At 30.4% G+C, this 25286-nt stretch overlaps 1 protein-coding gene across 1 annotated transcript in view; it reads right to left on the reverse strand.

The window, feature by feature from the left end:
- LOC138943911 (fatty acid synthase-like) overlaps positions 1-24853 on the reverse strand; it is a 30527-nt gene extending 5674 nt beyond the window's left edge. Inside the window, exons 1-12 of the mRNA XM_070314815.1 lie at positions 24720-24853; positions 24293-24543; positions 23521-23752; positions 16769-17187; positions 11548-11838; positions 4531-4735; positions 3955-4115; positions 3360-3677; positions 2291-2793; positions 1823-2127; positions 1187-1588; positions 76-1091 (exon numbers count right to left, since the gene is read on the reverse strand). Of these exons, the coding sequence (XP_070170916.1) occupies positions 76-1091; positions 1187-1588; positions 1823-2127; positions 2291-2793; positions 3360-3677; positions 3955-4115; positions 4531-4735; positions 11548-11838; positions 16769-17187; positions 23521-23752; positions 24293-24543; positions 24720-24759 (4143 nt within the window). The 5' untranslated portion in view covers positions 24760-24853. The remainder of the gene's footprint in view (positions 1-75; positions 1092-1186; positions 1589-1822; positions 2128-2290; positions 2794-3359; positions 3678-3954; positions 4116-4530; positions 4736-11547; positions 11839-16768; positions 17188-23520; positions 23753-24292; positions 24544-24719) is intronic.
- Positions 24854-25286: the final 433 nt, after the last annotated feature.

Here is a 25286-nt window from a genome sequence, read left to right on the forward strand (position 1 = left end):
TTACTTAATTTATAAATAAAAATATCACAAAACATTATTGCAATTTTTCTTAAATACTGAATCTTTTTGACGTACCATTTGAGAAACATAAGCACTCTGTACGAGTTTCGGTTGTAGTAATGGTAATGGAAAATGCCTATAAGAACCCCAAATGCTACCAGAACGTATAACATTGATGGGCAAATCCAGTTGTAGTTGCTTCATGTACAACGATTCTTGCAATGAAAAAATAGGCGCATCTTTATCTTGAATAAATACACCTCTAATCATTTTACCACCTGGTTCTTTTCGTAAACAATTTACAAGGCCGATTAGTCCGCAATCAAAGTCCCCTTCTGTGACGATTATAATTCTCGTAATTTCATTTTCTACGTTCATGAATGATTTAAGTCTGTCTATCCATGAGAATTCATAATTGTTTACAAGCACAATCTGCTCATTCCTCTTAATATTGTGTATTTTTCTTAATAATATAATTGTCTTATCGTTGGTGCATTTCTCCAAAATTACTTTTAACCCATACTTATCCAGACATGAGTAATCATAAATAGCATCCAACTCTTCGAATGTTAGAAGAAATCCCTTTGACATTATGACAGATAATAATTGTTCGTATAATTCGTTTTTATTTTTTGTTAAGATTCCAAAACCTATAATCATCAAACAATTTTGATTTTTTGTCAGTTCATCAAATTCTATTGTAGAAATATTGTCAGGCAAGGTGATATCTTTGAATCGCTTATGTGTTGCTATCAGTTTGATATCGGATTGAATTTGCGGTAAATCATCTAGAATTTTATTCACAAATAAACAATTTAAATCCTCCGGCATCACTTGATCGCTATCTTCCACAAATTCGATGATTTTTACGTTTATCATATTGTAACATTCGACCGCAATATGCACCGACATTCTTGTTATATCCTCTAAAGACATTACATCTAGATCCCGATGAGCAACAAACTTGTACTCTTCAAGAACGGGATGGATTGATCTTTGTTGGCGAGATATAGTTGTAGCCACAACGCCGCTTACTTCAATTCCTCCGGATATCAAAGCATCTAAATGCTTATAATTTTGTACAAGGATTTCTGCAATATGACACAATAGTGCAATTTTATACATATATTTTTCGGAAAATAATATCGGGCTAAATATTGTGTTTATTTATATTACTGCAACATACGTTTTTCTTCATTTGGAAGCGTCTCAATTTGTTCTATAAGAGATTCTGGGTCGATTACTACTTTACGAATTCTGGTTGGTACAAAGAGATTTCTCGAATCCAGTCCTAAAATCATCATCTGTAACATGTTGTGAATAAATGTTGTCCAGTTGTCAGTCCAGACAATATGACCATTTTTTCCCCTAATTGACGCGCTTTTTAATCCACGAAATTCGTCAGTATATTGATAACCACGAAGCTTCAATTCTTTATAGATATCTTTCATATTCATCTCCTCTTCATCATTGTCATTACGATCAATAAATGTAATACATATTTTTTCGTCTTCAATATTAATTGGAATTCGTACTGTTCCAGTAACGACAGCATTGCTTCCTTCCATTATCTCGAATTTGCCACTACCTGTAAGAATATCGATATCAGTTTCTTGTAAACGCAGTTAGTGCTAATACTGTATTTACCTGCTCAAATCTACGGTCATACTATTGACAGATTGCTCTAATAATTTATTTATTGGATACAAATCTTTTCTTAATTTATATTTTATATAGTCTTATCTTTCATTTGTATTTTATGCAAAAATTTTTCATTCTTTGTATATCTAGTTTGCAAGATTAATTTAATTGTACAAGTTACCTTTTTGTATCATAAGAATTAAATCGACTGAGTTTTGTTTTGATAATATTGTAGAGCGTAGAAAATTGACATCTTCAAATATAATTGGTATATCGAGATAATTTTGTTTCTTTAACCAGCCCATCATCTTCCATATAAGCAAAAGATATTCTGTAGCCGGTAATAAATTTTTTCCATTAATAACATGTCCAGTCATATATATAAAATCTTCCTCTAACACATTAATAGTAACAATTACTTCTCCTTTGTCAATTGTTCTTTGTCCGATATAACGGTACGTATACCAATCTTTGGAATGATCCCATCTACAATAAATATCATTAATTAAACAATATATAAAATATTATATCGCGTTTCTTTTACTGTCGTTAAAAATAATACAATTTAATTTTCTGCTTCTTAAAATTTCACTATTTTTCTATAACGAATATGACTGAAAAATCTTGTGTTACATTAACTAGAATTTACCTTATAAGATGAGAAATCATCGGTGTACCACGACTTACAGGAAACTTAACTTCTGAATATAAATTTGCGATTTGCAGCTGTAATCCTGCATTATAAAGTTTTCCAATTCCGTGTAAAAATATTTCAATATTCGGTTTGTGAGAGAATTTGTATAAAGCGACATTTGTCACTGTGGTATCTAAAGAATCATTAAGAATGTATTGTAGAATATCGTGCGGCGCTATCTCAATCGTCACTGCGTCGTTTGGAATAAAGCGTAAAGTTTCTGAAAATAATACGGGGGCTAGCAAATAATTTGCATAATATTCTGCTAGACTTGACTTTGGAAATTCACTGAACCATTCATAAGACTCATTTGGTACACTCAACCACTTTGAGCTTGGAGACACTTGTGGCAATATTTGATTCAAGTATTCCAAAAGTTTAATTCTTGCGGGCTCGACGTAACGACTATGAAGAGGTATATGTCCAAAGGAAATTTCTTTTGCAGAAATATTGTCATTCTGAATAAGAATAAACTTTATTATTTATTTAAAATTAAACATATAATTGTAAGCATATATATATGTATATATATATATATATATATATATATATATATATATATATATATATATATATATAATTTTTTTTAGACGAATTGATTTGTCTCATTATTCTATACATAAAAGTATTACGGCAAGATTATCGAAAACTAAATATTTAACAAGATATTTTATTTTTTATATCAAAATATGTCAGATTACGATATAAAATAACTCAAAAAGTACTTAATGAAAAAATATTTTATTATAGTGTTTTGAAAAGCTCTTGAGATAAGCTATAAAAATATGCAATAAAAAAGAGGGGGGTTCTATTTAAGATTTTAAAGTTACCCCTCACCCCGTTTAGAGGAGGAGCGGTGAAAATTTTACGTTTATGTAGTTAGAAAGGCCCCTCGAAAACATGAAACTTTCTCCTAAACAATATTTTTATTTGACAAATATTTTTAGAGTTATTAGCTTGTAACACTTTACGTAGGCCACTCTGTATATATATAATTTAATACTATTTAAGCGTTTTTACAAACCTGTAGCTTAGCGAGGAATGCTCTTACAGAGGACGTTGGTCCACTCACAACAGAATTACATAAGGTATTGTAACATGCTACATCAATATCCGATGGACAGAGATTTTTCACAGTTTTGGAATCGAGATTAATTTCGGCCATTAAGCCTTCTATTATTTTTGACTTAAGAAATGCTAAGCCGACATAATATGCTAACATGATCGTTTCTTCAGCCGTCAAGCATCCATCGGCATATCCACAAATCAACTCGCCAATGGAATAACCCATTATAATATCAGGAATGATACCAATACTTGTTAAAAGATCAACTATTCCGATCTGTAATACATATAATTTTTTATTACAACTTTCTAATGTATTTTTCTATTGTATAAAATCTGATTATAAAATATTACAAATTTAGCATTATGTATATAATTATGTATATGTAATAAACTCTTTATGATTTTAGTTATATATTTTATAGTTAATTTTAGCTGTTTATAAAATATTGGTCTTTAAATATAAGATACTTTGTAAAAAATGAGACAATACAAAAAAGTCCTGCAGCATATACTATAGACAATATATTTTATTTATAAATATATGTTTGTACCTGTAATCCAATAAGGCCTACAAATAAACTAACTACGTTATCGACAATATCTTTGTCTTCATTTGTTAGAATATCCGTCACCGATATACCGTAAGGTCTTAAAATTGTGTCGCATTTTTGGACTGTTTTAATGAATGCTGGAAATTTCATTAAAGCTCGACCTACCAATATTTAAAAAGAATACTCGTATATAATTACATTATTTTATAATTTCGTGTAATACATAGTCTTAAATAATATTTTTGCTTATTTGATCTAAACAAATAAAAATAAAATCTCTAGAGAAATTGTTGATCTTTATTTTACACGTTTTTCCTACAGTATTATTACTATATTTTAGTTTAGTTTAATCAAAATTTAGTCATTATACCTAATAAATGTAACTCAAAGGATTACAAAATTCACAAACTGAAGATATTATACGTGTTAACTTTGTTTTATGTTTTAACAATTATTTAAGAATATCAACATATGTGTAAATTAAAAATTGTTAAATTTTAATTGCAAACAAACATGTTACATCTTAATAATTGTTAAATATTACATCGTAATATATTATTTTTGTGATTTACTTACCCATGTTAAGACATTGAAATCCAATTCCAGAAAATATGAAACAAACCGGTCTTTTTCTACATAAGTTGCGTTCTATTTTAATTGCATTATCGGATACGTTAGATCCAGTAATTATGTATCCTCTGTAGGGATGACCTTTGATATTGTTACTATGAATATGATGTAGGAGAGAAATATATTCTACATCTATCGATCGACTCTGGACCTATAAAGATATCGTTACAGAATTATAGAGATATCTTATATCGTAATTAATAGCTTATTCTCAAAATTAATTTTTTTTAAATTGATATATATATCAATTTAAAAAAAATTAATTTTAAGATACATATATATATATATATATATATATATATATATATATATATATATATCAGGGTGACCCACAATGATCACCCACCTAGTACATAGTATTATTTCTTACCACAAACTGAGACGAAAAGTCCTGACTCATTTTTTTATAATGCTTAATAAAAGAGTTATTATTGAGTAAAACTTGGCCAATCAGTGCCGACCTTTAACCGCGCGTTGTGAAATATGTGCCGCCGCAACTAAGGGCGCGCGACTCATCGACGTGCACCGGCTAAAGGTCGGCGGTGATTGGCCAGAATTTACTCAATAATAACTCCTTTATTAAGCGTTATACGAAAAAATGGTTCAGGACTTTTCGTCTCAGTTTTTGATAAGAAATAATGCTATATACTTAATGGGCGGTCATTGCGGATCATTCTGTATATATGTATGTATATATACAGTGTCCAATAAAGACCGGGACCCCTTAAAATCTTGAAGGAGTTATGTTACAGAAAAAAATGTTTTATACAAAAGTTGTAGGGTTTGATATGGCGCATTATATAGCAATTTTATTATGACCTTGAATAACGTTGTCAAGGTCACGTGAAGGCCACCTTTAATTTCTTAAATGGCAACCTATTTCTTTTGCATTTTCTTGTAGCTTACCTCGAGAGCTTTTCAAAACATTATAATAATGTAATTTTTCGTTAAATATTTTTCGAGTTATATTAATCTGATATATTAATGATATATTTTGATATAAAAAATTAAATATCTCGCAAAATATTTAATTTTCGATAATCTTACCGTAATACTTTTATAAACAAAATAATCAATTAGTGTAAAAAAAAATAAATAATTGGTTGAAAAAATTTATTGATAATAATTATATGCTTTTTTTTAAAAACGATTATCTTTTTATACCAATTGATTTGTTTCATTATTCTGTACATAAAAGTATTACGATAAGATTATCGAAAACTAAATTATACGAGATATTTTATTTTTTATATCAAAATATATTAAATTAAGATGTAAAATAACTCAAAAAGTACTTAATGAAAAAATACTTTATTATAGAATTTTGGAGAACTCTCGAGATAAGCTACAAGAATGTGCAATAAAAAATGTAGGTTTCCATTTAAGAAAACATTGATTACATTAACGTATTCTTGAGAAGGTCACTCAAGAAAAGTCCATATTTTCATCATGTGGTCCCCTCGAAACCATGCAATTTTTGTCGGAAATACTTTTGTCTATCGGGCTCAGTTTTCGAGCTTTCTCAGGTTTTGACTGTTAAAAATGGGACACCCTGTATATATGTATGTATGTATATATTGTATATAGAATGTCCCACCAAAAATAGCCACCCTCTTTTATCTTTTAAACTAAAAGAGATAGACCGTAATAAATATATATTAAATTAAATAGTTTAAACTGAACTCTATTGTTTACATAATGGTTGCTTCTAAAAGCTATCATCTAAAAGCAGTTTGCTATCTGTGTTAACGAACAGAGAGATATTCATAATTTTATAATAATATAAATATTTCGATATGAAAAAAATTGTAGCGCTGTTTGAAATGAATATAACGATATATGATACAATGTAAATATTTTACATATTATTGTTTTATCAATTTGAAATATCGCGGGCAACGTCTACCTTTTCATTTTCGACCCTGCGATATGGCCAACTTCGGATTGAGTATTATGATTAAATGACAATAACATGATATATCATACACTCCTAGAAGAATAATGTCACAACTCAAAAAACTCACGTTCCAAGTTAAATCCACAGGAGATATGTCTGAAACGATATCTCCATGCAGTGATGTCAGAATTGAGAGCAACACGACTCCGTAATGGAGGGGATACACACACAAGCGTAAACCGTGTACATGTAATGCGCAGAGCACCCCCTATTCTTGATCAACATCTTTATGATCCTTTCTTGGATTTTCTTCTTTCATAACAAGAATTAGATTTTGTAATTAAGAATATAAGACACAATTCTAACCCAGGCATTGATAGTATTGACTACCGGATAATTTCGTCTCTTCCCCAAATAGGACTCATTCATTTGCTTGATATTTTAAATGATATTTTTGCATTTGGGATTTTTCCTCCGGAATGGCATAGATTTTTAGTTTGTTTCATACCGAAAAAAGATAAATGCAAAATGAGACCTATTTCATTGGCGTCTTATGTTAATAAAATACTGGAAAGACTTATTTGTAATGGATTAATTTGGTGGGTTGAATTTTATGATATTATTCCAAATTCTCAGTTTGGTTTCCATCGTAATAGGTCCTGTATTGACAACTTATCTATTTTATATTCTTTTATTATTAAATCATTTAAACTAGGTAAAACTACTTCTTTCCTATTTCTAGATATTAAAGCAGCATAAGATAATGTGCTCTCTGACTTTTTGATTAATTTATTAGTTAAGCTGAAATTTCCTCACTCTTAAATTTATATATAATTTGATTTCTTCTCGTCAATTGCTTTGTAGATATGGTGAAATGGATGAGATATTATAGACATTCAAAGGTCTTTCACAGGATAGTGTTCTAAGCCCTATTTTATATATTTTATATGTTCTTGATTTGTCACTCTTGGAAAATCCTCTAACTTTTTACAATATGCTGATGATGTAGCTATTTATTCATCCATAAATTCTACTCAAGAAAAATTTAATATTTTGGAAGAAACTATTAACAAAGAATGAATTTCACTTTGAATAGTTTAGGTTTAGAGTTATCCTCAGAAAAAACTAAACTTTTATTTTTTTTCGGTAAAAGACTTAGTGATAATTTAGGTATTTATTTTAAGGATTTGTTTATTAAAAATTCAACAAAAATCAAATTTTTAGGCTTAATTCTTACGTCGACTTTGAACTGGACTCTTATTATTGACCACATTTATAATAATTGTCAGAATCCTCTTAATACTATTAAATGCCTTAGACACACTTGGTGGGATACAGATCCTAGATTACTAATCATTTATTGTTTTAATTCGTTCTAGGATTGAATATGGAGGTTTTCTATTCCACAAACTTTCTAAAAGTTTTTTTCTGGAATTAAATCGGATTTAATATAAAGCTCTTAGATTCGTTTTGGAATTGAGGAATTCAACTCCCACAAATGTAATATTGGGAGAAGCCAAAGAGCCTCCTTTGTCTATTCGATTTGATTATATTTGCAAACATTTTTTAACTAAATCTTGTGCTAATTGTGATAATCCCACTATAATCAACAGATTTTTGAATATTCCTCTGGTTATCAACTTTAGAATTGAAAAATTACTCTCATCTTTTGGAAAAAAATGGAAGACTTTTAGGTTTTTCTAAAAACTATGAATCTATCTCGTATATATCTTTTATCGATTTAGAATTTGGGCATTATCTTTCTCATGTTTGTCAGCCTGATTTAGTTTTTAGAGATAAATTTGCTGTCGATCTTGATAATTCCTTTTGTTTATTTACAGACGGCTCGAAACAAAAGGAGGTTAGATTTACTGGTTTGGTTATTACTAATCTTGATGAATCTTTATCCAGACTTTTCAGAGCTCTAAATTTTATCTCTATTTTTACGGTCGAGGCAATGGCTTTGTTAAAGGCTATTGATTCTATTCGTGAAAGGGATATTAAATCTGTTACAATTTTTTTCTGATTCCAAATCGGTCCTTTCTGTTTTTTCGTTTTGATGTTTCTGGCAAGAAATCTTATCTTATTTCTAATATTAGAGAAGATCTTCTCTCTCTTAAAAATACAGGATTTGATATTAAACTAGTTTGGATTCCCGCTCATAAAGAAATCCGTGGTAACAAATTATCGAATCACAAAGCTAAAATAACAGTTTGATTAGGTATTGATACTTGAATTGGTTTTCCCACTCAGGATTTTAAGCTTCTGTGGAAAGATAAAATGTTTAAAAAATTCTTTGATTGATATAAGACTTCTGGTTCTGACCGTGGATCTTTTTATTTTAATAATTACTTTTCTTTTTCTAGACGCAGCTGGTTTCATAAATTATCTCTTAGTAGGAAAATGATTGTAAACATTTGCAGATTAAGAAATTCACATACGTCCTTTAGCGAGAGTTTGTGCAGATTCCGTATTGTAAACTCCCCAATTTGTATGTCATGTAACCAGCTGGATACTGCCAACCATGTTTTTTTTGGGAATATTCGCTATTTGACCGAGAAAGGGCTTTATTGGTGAAGGAGGTATGCAGAGTGTATAATACATTGCCTTTGTCAATTGAATCCATTTTATTAGATTTAAATAATGATATAATGATATATCATTGAAATCATTTTTTATGAATATTGACAGAAAGATTTGATTATTTTAAATTCTTGTTACACAGTTATTTTGCGATTCCAAATTTTTTGTTATATTCATATCATTGAAAAAAAAATTTTTCAACTATGTATTGAATATCTAGATTTAAATTTAATTATAATTTTTCGTTAATTTATATAGTTCTCCTATTTATATTTTGGTATTTAATTCATTTTAGATTATTTTTATTTTACAATAAGTTATTTCTTCATTCTTTATGTTATTCTAACATTAGTATTAATCTTTATTAGTATTTGAATAATTTTCATCTTCTGAATTTATGATTTCTTTAAATTATCTTAGTTTCTTTTAAATTATATTAATTTATAAGCTCTCAAAAAATTATATTTTTCTATTAACCTATGTAAGTTAAACAACTGAACTGTTTTTAGCCAAGTTTTCAAAATTATATATGTGTATCAGCTGGTCGAATAGGTTCTTCCCAGGCTATTACTTTTATTCGATAAAAAAAAAATACGTCTACATGTTCTTCTAATTTGATTTTGTTGTCCCGATTCCCGATCAATGGAACAGTCATTTGTGAATTGCTACAGTACAATATTAATACCCAGATAGCCAAGAATGTTTAAATCACGTTTTGCCAAAGCTTTGCGACAAGGTGTGCTTTAATTTTGACAACAATTGTCTAGCAAACATTTGTCTTGTTTTGATTTGTCAAAAAGTTTGAAGCAAATTGACGGCAAAATTTTTTGTCTCACGATGCTGTAAATAATAGAAAAAAGCTTGCTCGTAAATTTTACGCAAAGAAGAACACCCATATGATGCTATATTCACGGTGTAACACAAACTTTATATCAATTAGTAGCAAATTTTGTTATACACGCTATAATAGCAAATTTACGACAAGAACAGAGCAAACCTTATTGTACACAATATGATAACATATTTACGAAAAGAACAGAACAAAGTAAACTCTGGCACAACGAGATGCAAAATTCACGCAAATAACAGAGCAAACCTTGCCATGCATGACATGACAGCAAATTTACAACTTTATTTTATTACAAACTTTACAAAAATATAGTATTCAGCCGATAGTTCGTTTGTTCATCGTTATGCGACGCGCTATATGCATCCATCTGTATTTGATTTTTAGTCATGAGAAGTATATAAAGCTTGCAGAAAGCAACTGACAGAAGATTAAAAATATGATTATTTCTATCAGTTCAATTACTGATACAATCCCAAACATAGGGAGTTAAGATATTGGACTGATTGTCTCTCTTAGATCGGGCAGATAAATGTCTAAAAAAAAAAGTTTAAATCATCCGTTTATTGTTTACTTAAAATGTAAATATATATATATATATATATATATATTTACAAACGACGCGTTAGAAAACATGATGGATTGCTTTACAAAAAACGACGCGTTAGAAAACATGATGGATTGCTTCACAAAAAATATTCCTCTCTGCGAGATTTATCGTTCCTCAGAGTTTGTCGCAGAGTTTCTGAATCATCCTATAGAGAATTATCACAAATTTGCTATCATGCCGTACACGGAAAGGTTTGCCCTATTCCTGTCACAAATTTGCTGTCATCCCGTGCCCGGCAAGGTTTGCCCTATTTTTGCCATAAATTTTCTGTCATCCCGTGCACAGCAAGGTTTGTCCTGTTCTTGCCACAAATTTGCTGTCATGCCGTGCACCGCAAGGTTTGCTCTATTATTTGCGTAAAATGTGCGTCACACTATTGCGACAAGCCTTGCCAGCAAAAGCTAAGCTTTTTGTGGACACACTTTGTCACAATTTTGCTGTAAAGGCATGCTCGAGTTTGCAGCAAACTTTGCGCAAAGTTTGCATCATTTTGCTTGCTGGGTACTGACAGTACTATACCTTTCAAACCTCATAATTTGGAAAATGCTTAATGAATTTTATTATAATATTATAGTATTTTGAAGAGCTATTGAGGTAAGCTTTATTGCGTAATAGGCAATGAAAAATTGGGGTTTCTATTTGAAAAATTGGAGGTGACCCTTATATAATCTTTAAACGATTATCCAAAATCAAACCAATGGAACTATTTTATGTCTCCCTTGAAGTCATAAAACTTTTGTATGAAACATTTTTCGTAAAAATTAGTCGATCACAATATAAATAGGGTAGAAAGTTTTCAAATGAACTTTCTGTATATATTTTATGCATTTAATCATTATCATGTATGTGTTTCATGTGTTTGTGTTTTTGTATGTGCAATACATGTGTAGTTATTCTTTTATTGTTTGTTATTAACAAATATTTAATGAATAATTTTATCAATAATTCAAAATAACAGTAATAATATACAAGATAAATATAAGAAAAATTATATTATTTCTGAAAGAAATTGTAATATATACTTACATCGTCTAATATAATTTTAACTGCTTCCTCCGTACATCCAGATATAGCTACGAGCCTAGGTAAATTATCGTCTCCTCCATTATTAATTTTAATTGTTGAATTTGATTTCAGTAATATGTGGCAATTAACACCGCCAAATCCGAAGGAATTAATACCGATATAACTACCTTTATATTCTGTTGGTTCAGTGATTATATTTATTCTTCCTTCAATGATAGCAGTCATATCCTTTCGTGGACATTTAAAATGTATAGTAGGCGCCATTATACCAGTTTCCATCGCTATTAAAACCTTTATCCAAAAATTTAATTTAAATAAAGAAATATTTGCATAAGCTTGTAATATGTAAGCATTACTATATAATTGTATTACTATTTTGCCAAATTACAAAAAATTGATGAATTTGAAAATTTGAATTTGAATTTAAATTCAAAAATTTGGATCAAATTTAAAAATTAATTAATCTTGTCGCATTTGCCTTTTTTTCGCCGTTTTTGGTTTTATGACTTTGTTTATGACTTGTTTTTGTGACCTATATGTATCTTCTTTATAATAGAGAATTTGCTAAAAGTTCAGGAACTGATTGATTGAAAAACTTAAATTTGGATTTGATTTCAAAGTTTGAATTGGATTTAAAAATTAACTAAACTTGCCGCATTAGTCTTTCTCTCTTGGTTTTTTGTTTTTTGATCTTTGTTTATGACTATCTTTATGATCATTCTTTTTGTGACCGTACCAACACTGGTCGTCAGATTCGCGTGAGAAAATGGCCCATGTATAATTATATAAATATATATATATATATATATATATATATTGGTTTATATATATATATATATATATATATATATATATATATATATAACCAATATATATATAACCAATATATATATATATATATATATATATATATATATATATATATATAATTATACACGGGCCATTTTTTCCGGGCATGTTTTTTAGAAAATTTGCCCATATATAATTATATATAATTATATTAAATATATTTGTGATTATATATAATATATAATATGTTATATGCAATTGTGTATAAAATTATATGCAATTATATATAGCATTATATATAATTATATAAAACTATATAAAATCAAATATAATTTTAATCTAACGGAAAAATTTTGGTTTGCATAAATATTTATATATTTGATTATATATAAGTATATATGTATACATCATGTCATGATGTATGATACAACTTTGGTAGCTGACAACATTCTCTTAGTAATAAAGTATATAAAATCAGGGTTGGGAAGTAACGCGTTATTTGTAACGCCGTTACCGTTACAGTTACTTTTTTCGATAACGATCGTTACGTTTTTCTGTTTGTAACGGTAACGATAACGTCGTTACATTTTTACAGTAACGGTAACGAATTAGCCGTTACTTTTATCGTTATTTTTTGCTTCTTTATTATCTTATATCTATTCAATAAATGTATTTTTTGAAAAATATTTTGTAGCCTTTATAGGCCACATTCTGATAGTCAGTAACATAATTTATAGATTTTACAACACTGACAGAGTGAATATTGGAATACACTCTTAATAATATCAATATTTCTCTTATCAATATTTAAAAACAATGTTTAATAAAAATTTTCGACAAAATTGAAATTTGTAAATTACAATTTAAATTCCTATAAAGATAAGTGTATTAAAAAGTAAAAATATTAACAAAAAAAATTAGAACCATTAAATAAGTTTAATATAAAAAACGCTTGCTACAATATATAGAGACTAATTTAGAGTTTTTAATTGTAACATAGATTATTACATTTAATATTGATTATTAAATAATTTTATAATCCAATAGCTTATTTCAGCATAAACCTAACAAAAAACAAAAAGATAACGAAAAAGTAACGAATCGTTACTTTCCAAAGTAACGGTAACGGTAACGCGTTACTTTTTAAAATCAATAACGAGTAACGATAACGAGTTACTTTTTACAAAAAATAACGATAACGGTAACGCGTTACTTTTATAGAGTAACGTTCCCAACCCTGTATAAAATTATGCATAAAGCCAGTGGCACGATGCTATTTTATCTACTAGATTGCTACTTGGATTTGCATGCTTGTTACCGTGTGGGCAGCTGGCAATGCTACTGACTGTGTTACTGGCTTGGCTTCAGACGATGCAAGCTTTGGTGCTGGTTCGTAATGACTTTTGTACTGATATCCTATAAATAAATATGGAGCAGGCAATTGCTACTGCAATAATGGCGAAAAAATGCAATTGCATTATTTATAATTAGTAGACGTCATATTTCTTTCCATTCAACACTTGTCAGAGAATAATCTAACCTGAGGCTGTGTCTTGATTGGCTTTTCTCGTGAGCCAGTAGAGAAACATGCTAGAAAAATAGCACGGGTTCAATTACCAAATTTCAACAGGCTAGCCTGCAGCATGGCCCTCAGTGACGTCATTTTCTATCACCGTTTGCAACACAACTGCTATCACAGTTTCAAGCAAGCGATTCAGCAAATAAAATAGCATTGTGTGCCGCTGGCTCTAGATTAATTTTGAAATTATTAAACCATTTGCATAGAAAAGCAATAGTTGATAACAATAAGGAAATATAAAAAAGAATTAAATCATCAAAACTCATAGAGATGGTTCAAAATGATACATAACTGTATTTTTATTTCTTTGATACACTGGGTATATAATCAAATATATTTGTATATAACCCAGTAAGCAATTTGATAACAAATTGTTGCCAAATTGGCATCAAATTCGCTCAAAACTTGGTAACAAATCCAGTGCCATCTGTGTCCGCATTAAGCTTGTGTTTTGGTGACAAAGCTTGTTGACATAACCTGACAGCAAATTGATGGCAAAAACCGAGCAAAGCTTGACATGATTTGACGTCAAATTGATGGCAAAAATCGACCAAGATCTACGCAAGACAATCTGATAGCAGATTGTCAGCAAAAACCGAACAAATTCTGCAGCTTTTGGCCATTCATATAAAAGTATATATTTAAATAGATTTAAAGCCTTAACCCTAAGTAACAAAATGATGATAAGTTTTGGTCATAAAATGACCATTAGATAATTAGACATTATATAAAATCATATATTAATATGTTAAAACATATAGGTAAATTCAAATAACTTAATTTATAAAATTAATGATCTTTTTGGATAGAAATTGTTTGAATAAGTGAAAATCGAACAATTATCTGTCCGATTTACCAAAAATCAATTCAATATCTGAATTTCCTGTATAAGAATTATGTCAAAAATTGAATTGATAGAAATATATATATTATAAAATTATTAGCATTTTGTAGGCTTTATATACACTCATGACAAGAATTTGAATACGGGTATAGATAATGAATAACGCGCCGCATAGCGATAAGCGACTGAACTATTTTATAATACTTTGTAATAAGCTGCAGATTTTGTTCGGTTTTTGCTGCCAATTTGCCATCAGATTGCGCACTCCAGATCCTGCTCAGTTTTTGCCGACAATCTGATGTCAGTCATGTCAGCAAGCTTTGCTCGGTTTCTGCCGCCAATTTGCTGTGTAGTTATGTTAGCAAGCTTTGCTTGATTCTTGCCGGCAATCTGCCAGCTTAATCGGTAATAACAACTCTTGTTCCAAATTTGTAGCCTTTTTGCTGACAATAATTTGTAGCAAGCACTTGGCAATATCTGTTAGAACAGACCTGGCTGACTGGGTATATACTTATATATAAATATATATAATTTATATATCAATATATACAGTATAATTCATATATAAATGTATATATATATATATATATATATATATATATATATATATATATATGTGTGTGTGTGTGTAATTGTATAAAATTATATATAAATATATACAATCTCATATAAGGTTATATATGACAATATATAATATCATACAGAATTATATGTATACACATCATATGATGTATATAATTATACGTGGACCATTTTTCCTGAGTTGTTAATAAAACTTAACAATAATAAGTTCGCGTACCAATACCTGCGCTTTTATCTGCCAGCATTTTTACTTAATTGTTTGTCAAATAATCGCGGGCTAGTAAGAGCCAGAATGCGGATGGTAGTGCGTCAGTTTCATAGAAAAATAAATTTTCTATGAAATTGATTATGTGTACATAGGATAAATTTACTTGCTGCTATAATAAAATTTTTAAAATTAATCTTAATTTGAGATTTATAATAACCCCTTTTTACCCTCTAGAGAGACGAAGTCGAGAAAAATATCGGGGCGAAGTCGCTGAATCGGGAATTGAACCCGAGTCTTTCGCTTGCCGGATAACTACTTTTACCTCTAAACTATTCAAATCCTACACTACCGATACTTCTCATTCATCTTATATGTAAATATCTATTACTAATAACATCATCATTCAGCCGGCGTGAACTAACAATTTTAAGAAATTAAGGCTCTCGAGTGACATCACAAATTTCACATAATCGGGGGCTAGTAAGAGCCAGAATGCGGGTGATAGTGCGTTAGTTTCATAGAAAAATAAGTTTTTTATGAAACTAATTATGTGTATAGGGCACGAAATTTACTTGGTGCTATTCCAAGATTTTTAAAATTAATCTCAATTCTAAATTTATAATAATTCCTGTCTACCTAGAGAGACGAAGGCGAGAAAAAGACAAGCGAAAGACTCGGATTCGATTCCCGATTCAGCGACTTCGCTCCGATATTTTTTTCGCCTTTGTCTCTCCAGGGGCGTAAAGAAGAGTTATTATAAATCTCGAATTGAGATTAATTTTAAAAATCTTGGTATAGCGCCAAGTAAATTTCGTACCCTGTGCACATAATCAGTTTCAAAGAAAACTTATTTTTCTATTATATAAAACTGACACACTACGATCCGCGTTCTGACTCTTACTAGCCCGCAATTATTTGAAATTTGTGATGTCACTCGAGAGCCTTAATTTCTTAAAATTGTTAATTGTTTGTATTTTATATTATAAGCCTATTGCATTGAAAAAATTTTGTAGGTAAAAACTGCGTGTGATAACTAGATTTCAGTCGTAATATATGGATAGCGAACATCTTAGCTGTGATACCTATCTATTAGGTACAACAGCGTTTTGTTGCAGTTTAGAAATTTATTTTGCAAACCATGATCAGTTATGGTAGCGAAATTTTTTTCCATGTGCTTGTTATTAACCAGTGTTATTAACCTATTTTGTTATAAATTTACCTTTGCAATTTGACAATGACCGCTAGCAGCTTCTGGATGTCCAATATTCGACTTTACTGAACCCAATAACAGAGGAAGCTGTCTTTTAGCGCATAAAGCTTCATCAATGGCTTGAAGTTCCACAGAATCGCCAACTAGAGTACCAGTTGCATGAGCCTCTATGTAAGATAACTCAAGAGGCGATATATCACATTCTTCATAAAATTCTTCCAATAACATCTTTTGCTTGTCAAGTGATGGAAAGGTAATTCCTTTTTTTTTTAAACTATCGCAGTTGGTTTTACCATAGACAAAAGTCGCATATATTCTTCTTGCATCCTTTGCTTTTTGTAGGTACACTACTACAGCTGCATCACTACGCATATAACCACAGCCTTCTTCATCGTAAGGTTTACAGTAACCATCTTTAGATAGAATTCCTAAAACAATAGCAATAGTTCATTTTGTTGTAACCCGACCAGTTTCTTAATATTAAAATATAAACAGTAAAGTAACACAGGAAAGATTAACAAAGAGCTGAATAAAGCAAAGCATTAAAATTGGGAAAAGAGCCCAGGGACAATAAAGGAAATAATTAAGAAAGAATAAAGTAATAAAAGATTATTAATAAAATAAAAATAAGAGACGTGACTAAAAAGAAGGAAGTCACGGTCAATTTCTCGGAAATTGAGTAAGCAGCTGACAAGCGGAGCACGAGATATGCTCTGGTCAGGGTTACTATATTCCTCTCTAATTAACAATCTAATTAATTAATATATATTGAGTGCAAGATGGACCGACGCTAGCTCAGTAATGTAGTTTATTAACATCAAGCGCGGACTTATCCAAAAATCATCCGATAACTCTACTGTACGTATCGCGTCCGATCATTATAATCGCAAACAAATGAACAGTGTAATAAACCTTGTGAAATATAGTTCTAACAAAAGTCTGGAAGTGTCTTATTTAGAGCGTGTATTCTAATCCTTTGGGCATACAAATCCCGAAAGACCCCCTCCTTAATGGTTGGGCGCAAAACATTAATTGTACGACAATTTGTTTCAATCGAATAAACATAATATAATTTTGTTTCTCAAATAACATACACAGTATTTCAAAAATTTGATGAATATATATAAAGTGTCCGATAATTTTATACACACCCGAAGTATGAAGGTAGATTGGTTCAAACTGAGAAGGAAAGTCCTATACCGTTTTGCAAAATTCGCAATAATTGTTGAATTATTAATTAAACCGTCTGAGCAAATAAGCACGTAGAAAGCGGTAGGTCGGACTCGGTAGGCATATAAAATGTCTTATTGTTTACGTCTCCTAGCAACGTTTAATAGTGAGAAGTGGGATCACGCAGCGCGCGGTGAGCGATGCGTGTCATACGATACCGCGCCGAAAAGTTATTAGACGTGGCTATTAAACGTCATTAGGAGACGTAATCAATAAGTCATTTTATATGCCTACTGCAGTGCTCGGAATAGGGTATTATAAAAAAAAATGTCATATAAATTTTATTTTTAATCAAAAGTATATATTATAAAAAAATTATTTCCAAACTTTGAAGATTTTCCATCAACAATAAATAATTTAAAATAAATAAAGAAAGATGATTAAAATTTAAAATTTTCACGTGACTTGTAAACGCTTCGTTATTGGTTAGTTCGTGCGTGACGTCACTTCGTTACTAAGACGTCGATCTAGTACAGGGAACAAGAAGATTGTTAACGTTTTTGACCCTTTTTAAAGAAAAATAGTAGTTAACGAACTGAGTAAAATGGAAACAGAGTATGTTAAGGCAAATTCAACAAATCTGCCAAAAATTAATGCGCTAATGGTGTATCAATTTATTAGAGAAGACGACCGCTTTAATGCTGCCGAAATGCGAGGAGTAAAAACATCTACGTAAGTATACATAACAAGAAATTCATTAATTTATATTAAGACTCAATTGTTGCATCTGTAGTTAAAATATATATCTACTTTTAAATACAAAGGTCTGTGTGTTTTATGTATATTTTAAGGTTATGTTTTTAATTGTCTGTTGAAAGTACATATCTATTAATCAGTGTTTGAACAACTAGTCGTAAATGTACAAAATGATTTTAAATACAGGACATGTCGAGAAACATATGGAGATTCAGCAATAGGATACGTCTGCCTAAAACGAGAGAGTTCAAAATGCACTGTGAAGGCAAGGATTTGTCCGGAGCATCGAGTAAGAAGTAAAAGTTACTCAGTAACTTTAATCGTGGATGAGGAAGAAGAGAAAGTGTTCAGTGTTGAATGCCATGATTGTGCAGCGTCGTTAGGTATAGTTTCATTATTCTCAGAACCAAAATATAGAATCAATGTTTACTATAACTTGCATGCAGTATTCGAAAAAAGTTTAAAGTTATATTTTTCAAGAATGAAAACTATGTTCTTATTATATAAAAGATGTTCTGTAATGTCCTATGGATAAACACTTCTCATTTAAATACGGTGTTTGAACAAGTATTTCGACTTTTTATGCTTTATGTGATGACAACACTGATTTCATATTTGCATATAAACTTAAGCAAATTACTGCGAGATATTAGTAAATGTTATTATTTATATTTTTAGGTAGTTGTAAACATTCGGTAGCCTTTTTAATGTGGATCCACAGACGAACAGAAAATCCAGCACTGACAGTTGCTTGTTATTGGAAAAAGGCTGTTTTATCAACTATTGGAGCAACTAAAAAATACATTGAAACTAAGGAATTATACAAATAAGAAGTACAGAATATAGAAAATTTTCCTGACAACGCAACATTTCTGCAGGACATTGTGAAAATAGCCAAAGAGAAGCAACTTGACAGTCAGTTATCGCAACATTATTTTAAACTAAAGGAACGCCGATTATACTCATTGTCAATGCATCGACTGATTGTTGAGTTTTCAGCATGTGGAATGAAAACTGCAGATGATTTTTTAATATTTTATATTTCCAAAATGTCAAAAGAATTATGTTTTGAAGCGGAAAATGCAACTAAAATGCAAAATAACAGCCATTTATGGTTCGAACTTCGCTACGGTAGAATAACTGCATCGATATTACATAAAGCTGCAAATTGTAACACCGAAGATGGAAGTCTTGTACAGCGGATCACTGGCGCATCCAAAGTATTGTATATGAAAGAAATGGAAAGAGGGAGATGTCTTGAGAAAGAAGTACTTAAAGAAGTTGAGAAAATAGTAGGCCAAAAACTGAAAAATTGTGGTCTTTTTTTAATGCCAAATTACCCGATTTGGGAGCTTCTCCGGATATGGGTAAATGATTTTGTTGTGGAAGTGAAGTGTCCAAATTCAGACAAAGCTATTTCTCGATTTCTATCGAAAGGAAAAGTAGCTTCTAAGTGCAAAGCACAAATAAATCTTCAAATGCTAGCTACAAATACAAAAAAGGGTTTATTTTGTGTTGCTGATCCTGATTTCGAAAATAATAGAAAAGTGACAACAGTTTGGGTAGATTATGATAAAGATTATACTACAGCTGTAACAGAACAAGCTATCAGTTTCTGGAAAAAAAATATTTATTGTAAATTGATGAATTCTATTTTAAGATAAAATATGCATTAATAAAAAGTTTGTTATGTGAACAATTAGTTTTTTATTTTTCGTATAATATAATTTTATATTAATAATTATAAATTATTATGTTCTTATAATAGGTGCTTGGAGGTTTATTAAAGCTGCTACAATCGAACAACATCATCTATGTATGGCATGATGTTATGGTTTAAAGTAGAATGTGGTTCCAAAAGTGAAAATTCTCGTAGTCTTCTTATCACACGTTCTACGTAAATTCTTGCTATACGCTTCGTTAACATTACTTCTGTCTTAGACGATTTACTTCCACTTTTTACACTAGGAGGTCTTATAAGTTCGCACTGAATTTTATTTAAAGATGTTTGAATCTGCTTAAAACCACGATCTGCCATAATTCCACATTTTTTTGGCAAAACATCCATTATACCGCATTGTTCAAACAACTCAACATCATTTACTCGACCTCCATAACCAGAAGAAATAAAATTAATAAATCCATCCGGTGTACAACATATTAAATACTTCAATGTATTGCACTTTTTATATTCTGACCACGTTAAAGACTGTTGAAGAGCGTTTGATGGTTTCTCGATTTGAATTTCGAAATAGTCAATTATTCCATAAACGTGAGCAAAATTTGCACAAAACGGTATAGATAATGCCATTTTAACGCTTTCTCTAGGAGGACAATAAATAAGAGTTTTTAAGAAATGACATAATTTTGGTACACTACTTTGAAAAATTTTTGATGCTCCTGCTGTGCTGATTCCAAATTGGTTACCTAATCTTACAAAATTGTCATTCAGTTTGATTTTCATCAAAGTCAATTTTATATTTTCTGTTGATAAACAAGTGCATTTATGCAGTTCATCAACAATCCATAACCAGTCATTTGGAATTCCAATGTATTGTTTTGTCTGTGTGCTAATAAAATAATTTGTTAAATGTAAAGCGCTTCTTTTTGCTTGTAGGTCTTGTTCTTCACAATACTGCAAATAATCTTCATGACATGGTTCATATTCGCTCCAGTACGCAGTAGTACCAGTTGTAATCGTTTTGGAAGAATCGTTTACAACTGCACTGTTATTGTCACTCTCCGTTGGTACATTAATGGGTGAATTTTATTTATAGTATTAGGCAGTATTTGGCAATTTTCTTCAACAATACTGCATTTTATATTGAATTTTTTTACTTCTAAAAAAAACCTTCGTGTTCTTGTTTTCTTTATCCCAAGTACACTTCTTATTAATTTCTATTTTGTCATTCGATTGCAATAATACTTCTCCTTCTTTTTCTGTAACGATTAATGGAACTGCATTGCTTTTTTCAATATTGATACTATCTGACACTTGCTCGGTATATTTGAAAAATCAATTTCATCATTTATTTTATTATTTTCTGTAAGTATTGAAAAACTTATCGAAGCACAGTTTTCATTTGTTGAAATTTCTTTTTGTCTGCATACTTTTTTTGGAACTATTTCATTGTTACTTTTAACATTTGGTGATCTATTTTCATTGGTTTCATGAGTTTCGCAATGAGATAGTATTTCGGATATCATTCTTTTATTATTTAATTTTTTAAATGCAGCTCGGTCGTGAGTACTTGCAGCTGTTCGACGGTCAGGTTGACAATCAAAAATATGAGGTGCTGCATTTTTCTTCATTTTTATTGGTGCTGCCATTAATTTGAAAATCATAAAATTTTCCATATCTTCTTTCAACTAAAACAGGAAAATTAAAATTCTTATAATATAAATATGTATGTAAATAATAGAATACTAATTCTTTTAACAAAAAAAATTACTTTATTATATTTTATAATTAGTCATATACTTTAGATTAGAATGCGATTATTTTGTTTCAATCCGTTATAATACGAATTACAAAATTGTTTAATGCAGCATTTACATTAAAATGATCTTCGCAACAATAATAATTTGACGACGTTGGTTCATCTATACGACGGACAAGTTTGAACCACAGTTGCCGTCTAGTTTTGTCCTGCGGTACACTTACAAACACCTTGTTTGGTGTTATTTTTTGTGTATTCTTACACATTGGTACAAAGCACCGTCGGTAGGCTCGTACTTTATCCATATCTTTATTATAATATAAATTATTACTGGTTTGCATACAAACTTCTATGGCTTAATCTATCACAGTATTATCACCAACAGTAACGAAGTGACGTCACGCAGCTCCGGCGCCATATTGGCTGCTTTTGGCGCGTTTTCGTAGTGCTTCAAATTATGATATTTTAAATAATTAAAAAATAATACAAATCGAATGTTTTGAAGCAAACGGAAAAAATTTTAATAACTAAATAGGGTATGAACTTAAAAAAAAAATATTTTTGAAAAACGTTATAATACCCTATTAGATGCCCTTTTCGGGTTGATATTTGAGGCGACGTCTACAATTCCCCCACTATTGTTCAAGGCTCGGCAGCCGCCGGTCGCGTGGGTAACACTATGCCTCAGGAGAGTCTCTATATAAATATATATATGTATAATAGATTACATATAAATATAATATATTAATAATAGAAATTTTGATATTTAATTATTTATGAAAATAAAAATTATCTAGCAAAGAAAATTTTTATGATGATTTGGTGAAAGGTACGATCCCAGCATATTTTTGATATAGAGACTTTCCTGACAGCTTTCCGCACAGCGTTACACGTGCGATCGGCGGCTCGAGTATCGAGTCTCGAATGGTAGTAGGGAGGATTGTAGGCATCGCCTCAGATATAGGTCCGAAAAGGGCATCTAATTCCGAGCTCTGGCATACTGAATCCGGCCTATCGCTTTCTACGCGCTTATTCGCTCAGATGGTTTAATAAATAAACTGTCTGAGCGAATAAGCGCGTAGAAAGCGGTAGGCCGGACTCAGTTAAACTTTTATTAATAACTCAACAATTATTGCGAATTCTGCAAAACGGTATAGGATTTTCCTTTTCCGTTTGAGCCAATCTAGCTTCATGCTTTGGGTGTATCAAGAATTATCGGACACCCTGTATAAGCAAATTAATTATGTTGTTCAAAAACAGAAACTACTACATTTAACAAAACATAATTTAACAAACATTGATTAAATATTATTATTTTGATAAATGTATGAATAAATATTTATTCCATTTAACAACGCAACATCTTTGAACCTAATAATATTATTTTCCACATACCCGTATGAAAAAACTGATGAGTTACAAAAGGATGGAGGCACAAGTTGACAGTAGCGACAATAGCCGCTTCACAAATGCCAGATCGAATCATCCTGTAAGCTTCCGTCATAGCGAAATGACTCGAGCTACATGCACAATCAATATTATACGATGGTCCAGTAACGCCGAGCCAATAAGAAATTCTGTTTGCTATCATGCCTTTATGGCATCCAAGAATGGGTAGTCCAGCAATCTATTAGCAAACATGATATAGTTTTTATATACAGGGTGTCCGGTAATTATTGACACACCCGAAGTGTGAAGGTAGATTGGGCCAAATTGAAAAAAAAAGTCCTGTACCATTTTTTTTATAACGCTTCATAAGGTAATTATTATTGAATAAAGTCTGATCAATCAGCGCCGACCTTTAGCCGGGCGCACGTCGGTGAGCCGCGCACTTGGTAGTATGCGGCGGTGCACACTTCACGGCGCGCGGCTCACTGACGTGCGTCCGACTAAATGGCGCTGATTGGCCAGACTTTACTCAATAATAACTCTTTTATTAAGCGTTATAAAAAAAATGATTCAGGATTTTTCAATTCAGTTTGAGCCAACCTAGCTTCACACTTCAGGTGTGAAAATTATCGGACAACGTGTATACATATATAAATATTTTCTTCATATTTAGCAATATTTTTGTATACATAATAATATATTTATATACTTTTAAAAGCGCGTTTGTTTTATCGATTTCTGATATTAAGTTACTGAATAACCAATATGAATCACATACGTGAGGTTTTTCGTATATTAATGGCTGATGTGAATCACAAATAGTTATTGCTGTAATAACGCTTGTGTTAGTTCCTTGTAATTCTGCAGGATTTACACCCGCATCAATAATTGCTTCATAGGTATGCTCAAATAAGATTCTGTATCCAGGATCAATCACATGAACTTCTTCGACCGATATGTTAAAGAATTCTGCGTCAAATTTTTCTATATTATTGATTTTTCCTATTCGAGGAGGCATCTCGAAGATAACTGTTAAAATTTAAAATAATTTGAATAAATATAATATTGTCATACTATTAAATCATAGATAACAAATTGTACTAAAATATTTGTAAATATATTTTATATATGTAATTTTATTTATTTATGCATGTGATTATATGTGAACTTTTTCCCCAGATAGTTTTGAGAAAAAATTTTATTACAGTTGGTCCAGCGTTGATGATCGCTCGAACCAAGATCCATTTTATTGAAAAGATTGTCCTGAAATTCTTTTATATTGTTACAATTAGGAAATCGTCCGGCAATGCCAGAGATAACAATTTCTTCTTCAGCATCAACGCTGACATATGGATTGAACCGCTTGTTTTTTTCCATTTTCCACAAATTCAAATAATTCTGAAAAGAGATACCAGAACTTTATTTCAGTGTTACATATATATATATATATATATATATATATATATAATATATATATATAATATATATATATATATATATATATAATTATATATATATATACAGGGTGTTCAATTTTAAAGGACCCACTCAAATATCTCAGAAACACTGCGTTAAATCGAAAAATGTTTCAAACAAAAGTTGTGTGGCTCAAGGGAGCCATAAGATGGTGACAATGATTTGATCTTGGAAAATCATTTGAAGGTAATGTGAAGATCAACTTTAAAATCTTAAATAGAAACCTCCATTCTTTATTTAGTATTCTTGTAGCTTATCACGAGAGCTTCAGTACTCTGCGTTGATACCACTGCTTT

This window comes from Polyergus mexicanus, unplaced genomic scaffold, assembly GCF_030449975.1.
Source record: "Polyergus mexicanus isolate NDT 795.1 unplaced genomic scaffold, iyPolMexi1.0 SCAF_54, whole genome shotgun sequence".
NCBI classification, from domain to species: domain Eukaryota; kingdom Metazoa; phylum Arthropoda; class Insecta; order Hymenoptera; family Formicidae; genus Polyergus; species Polyergus mexicanus.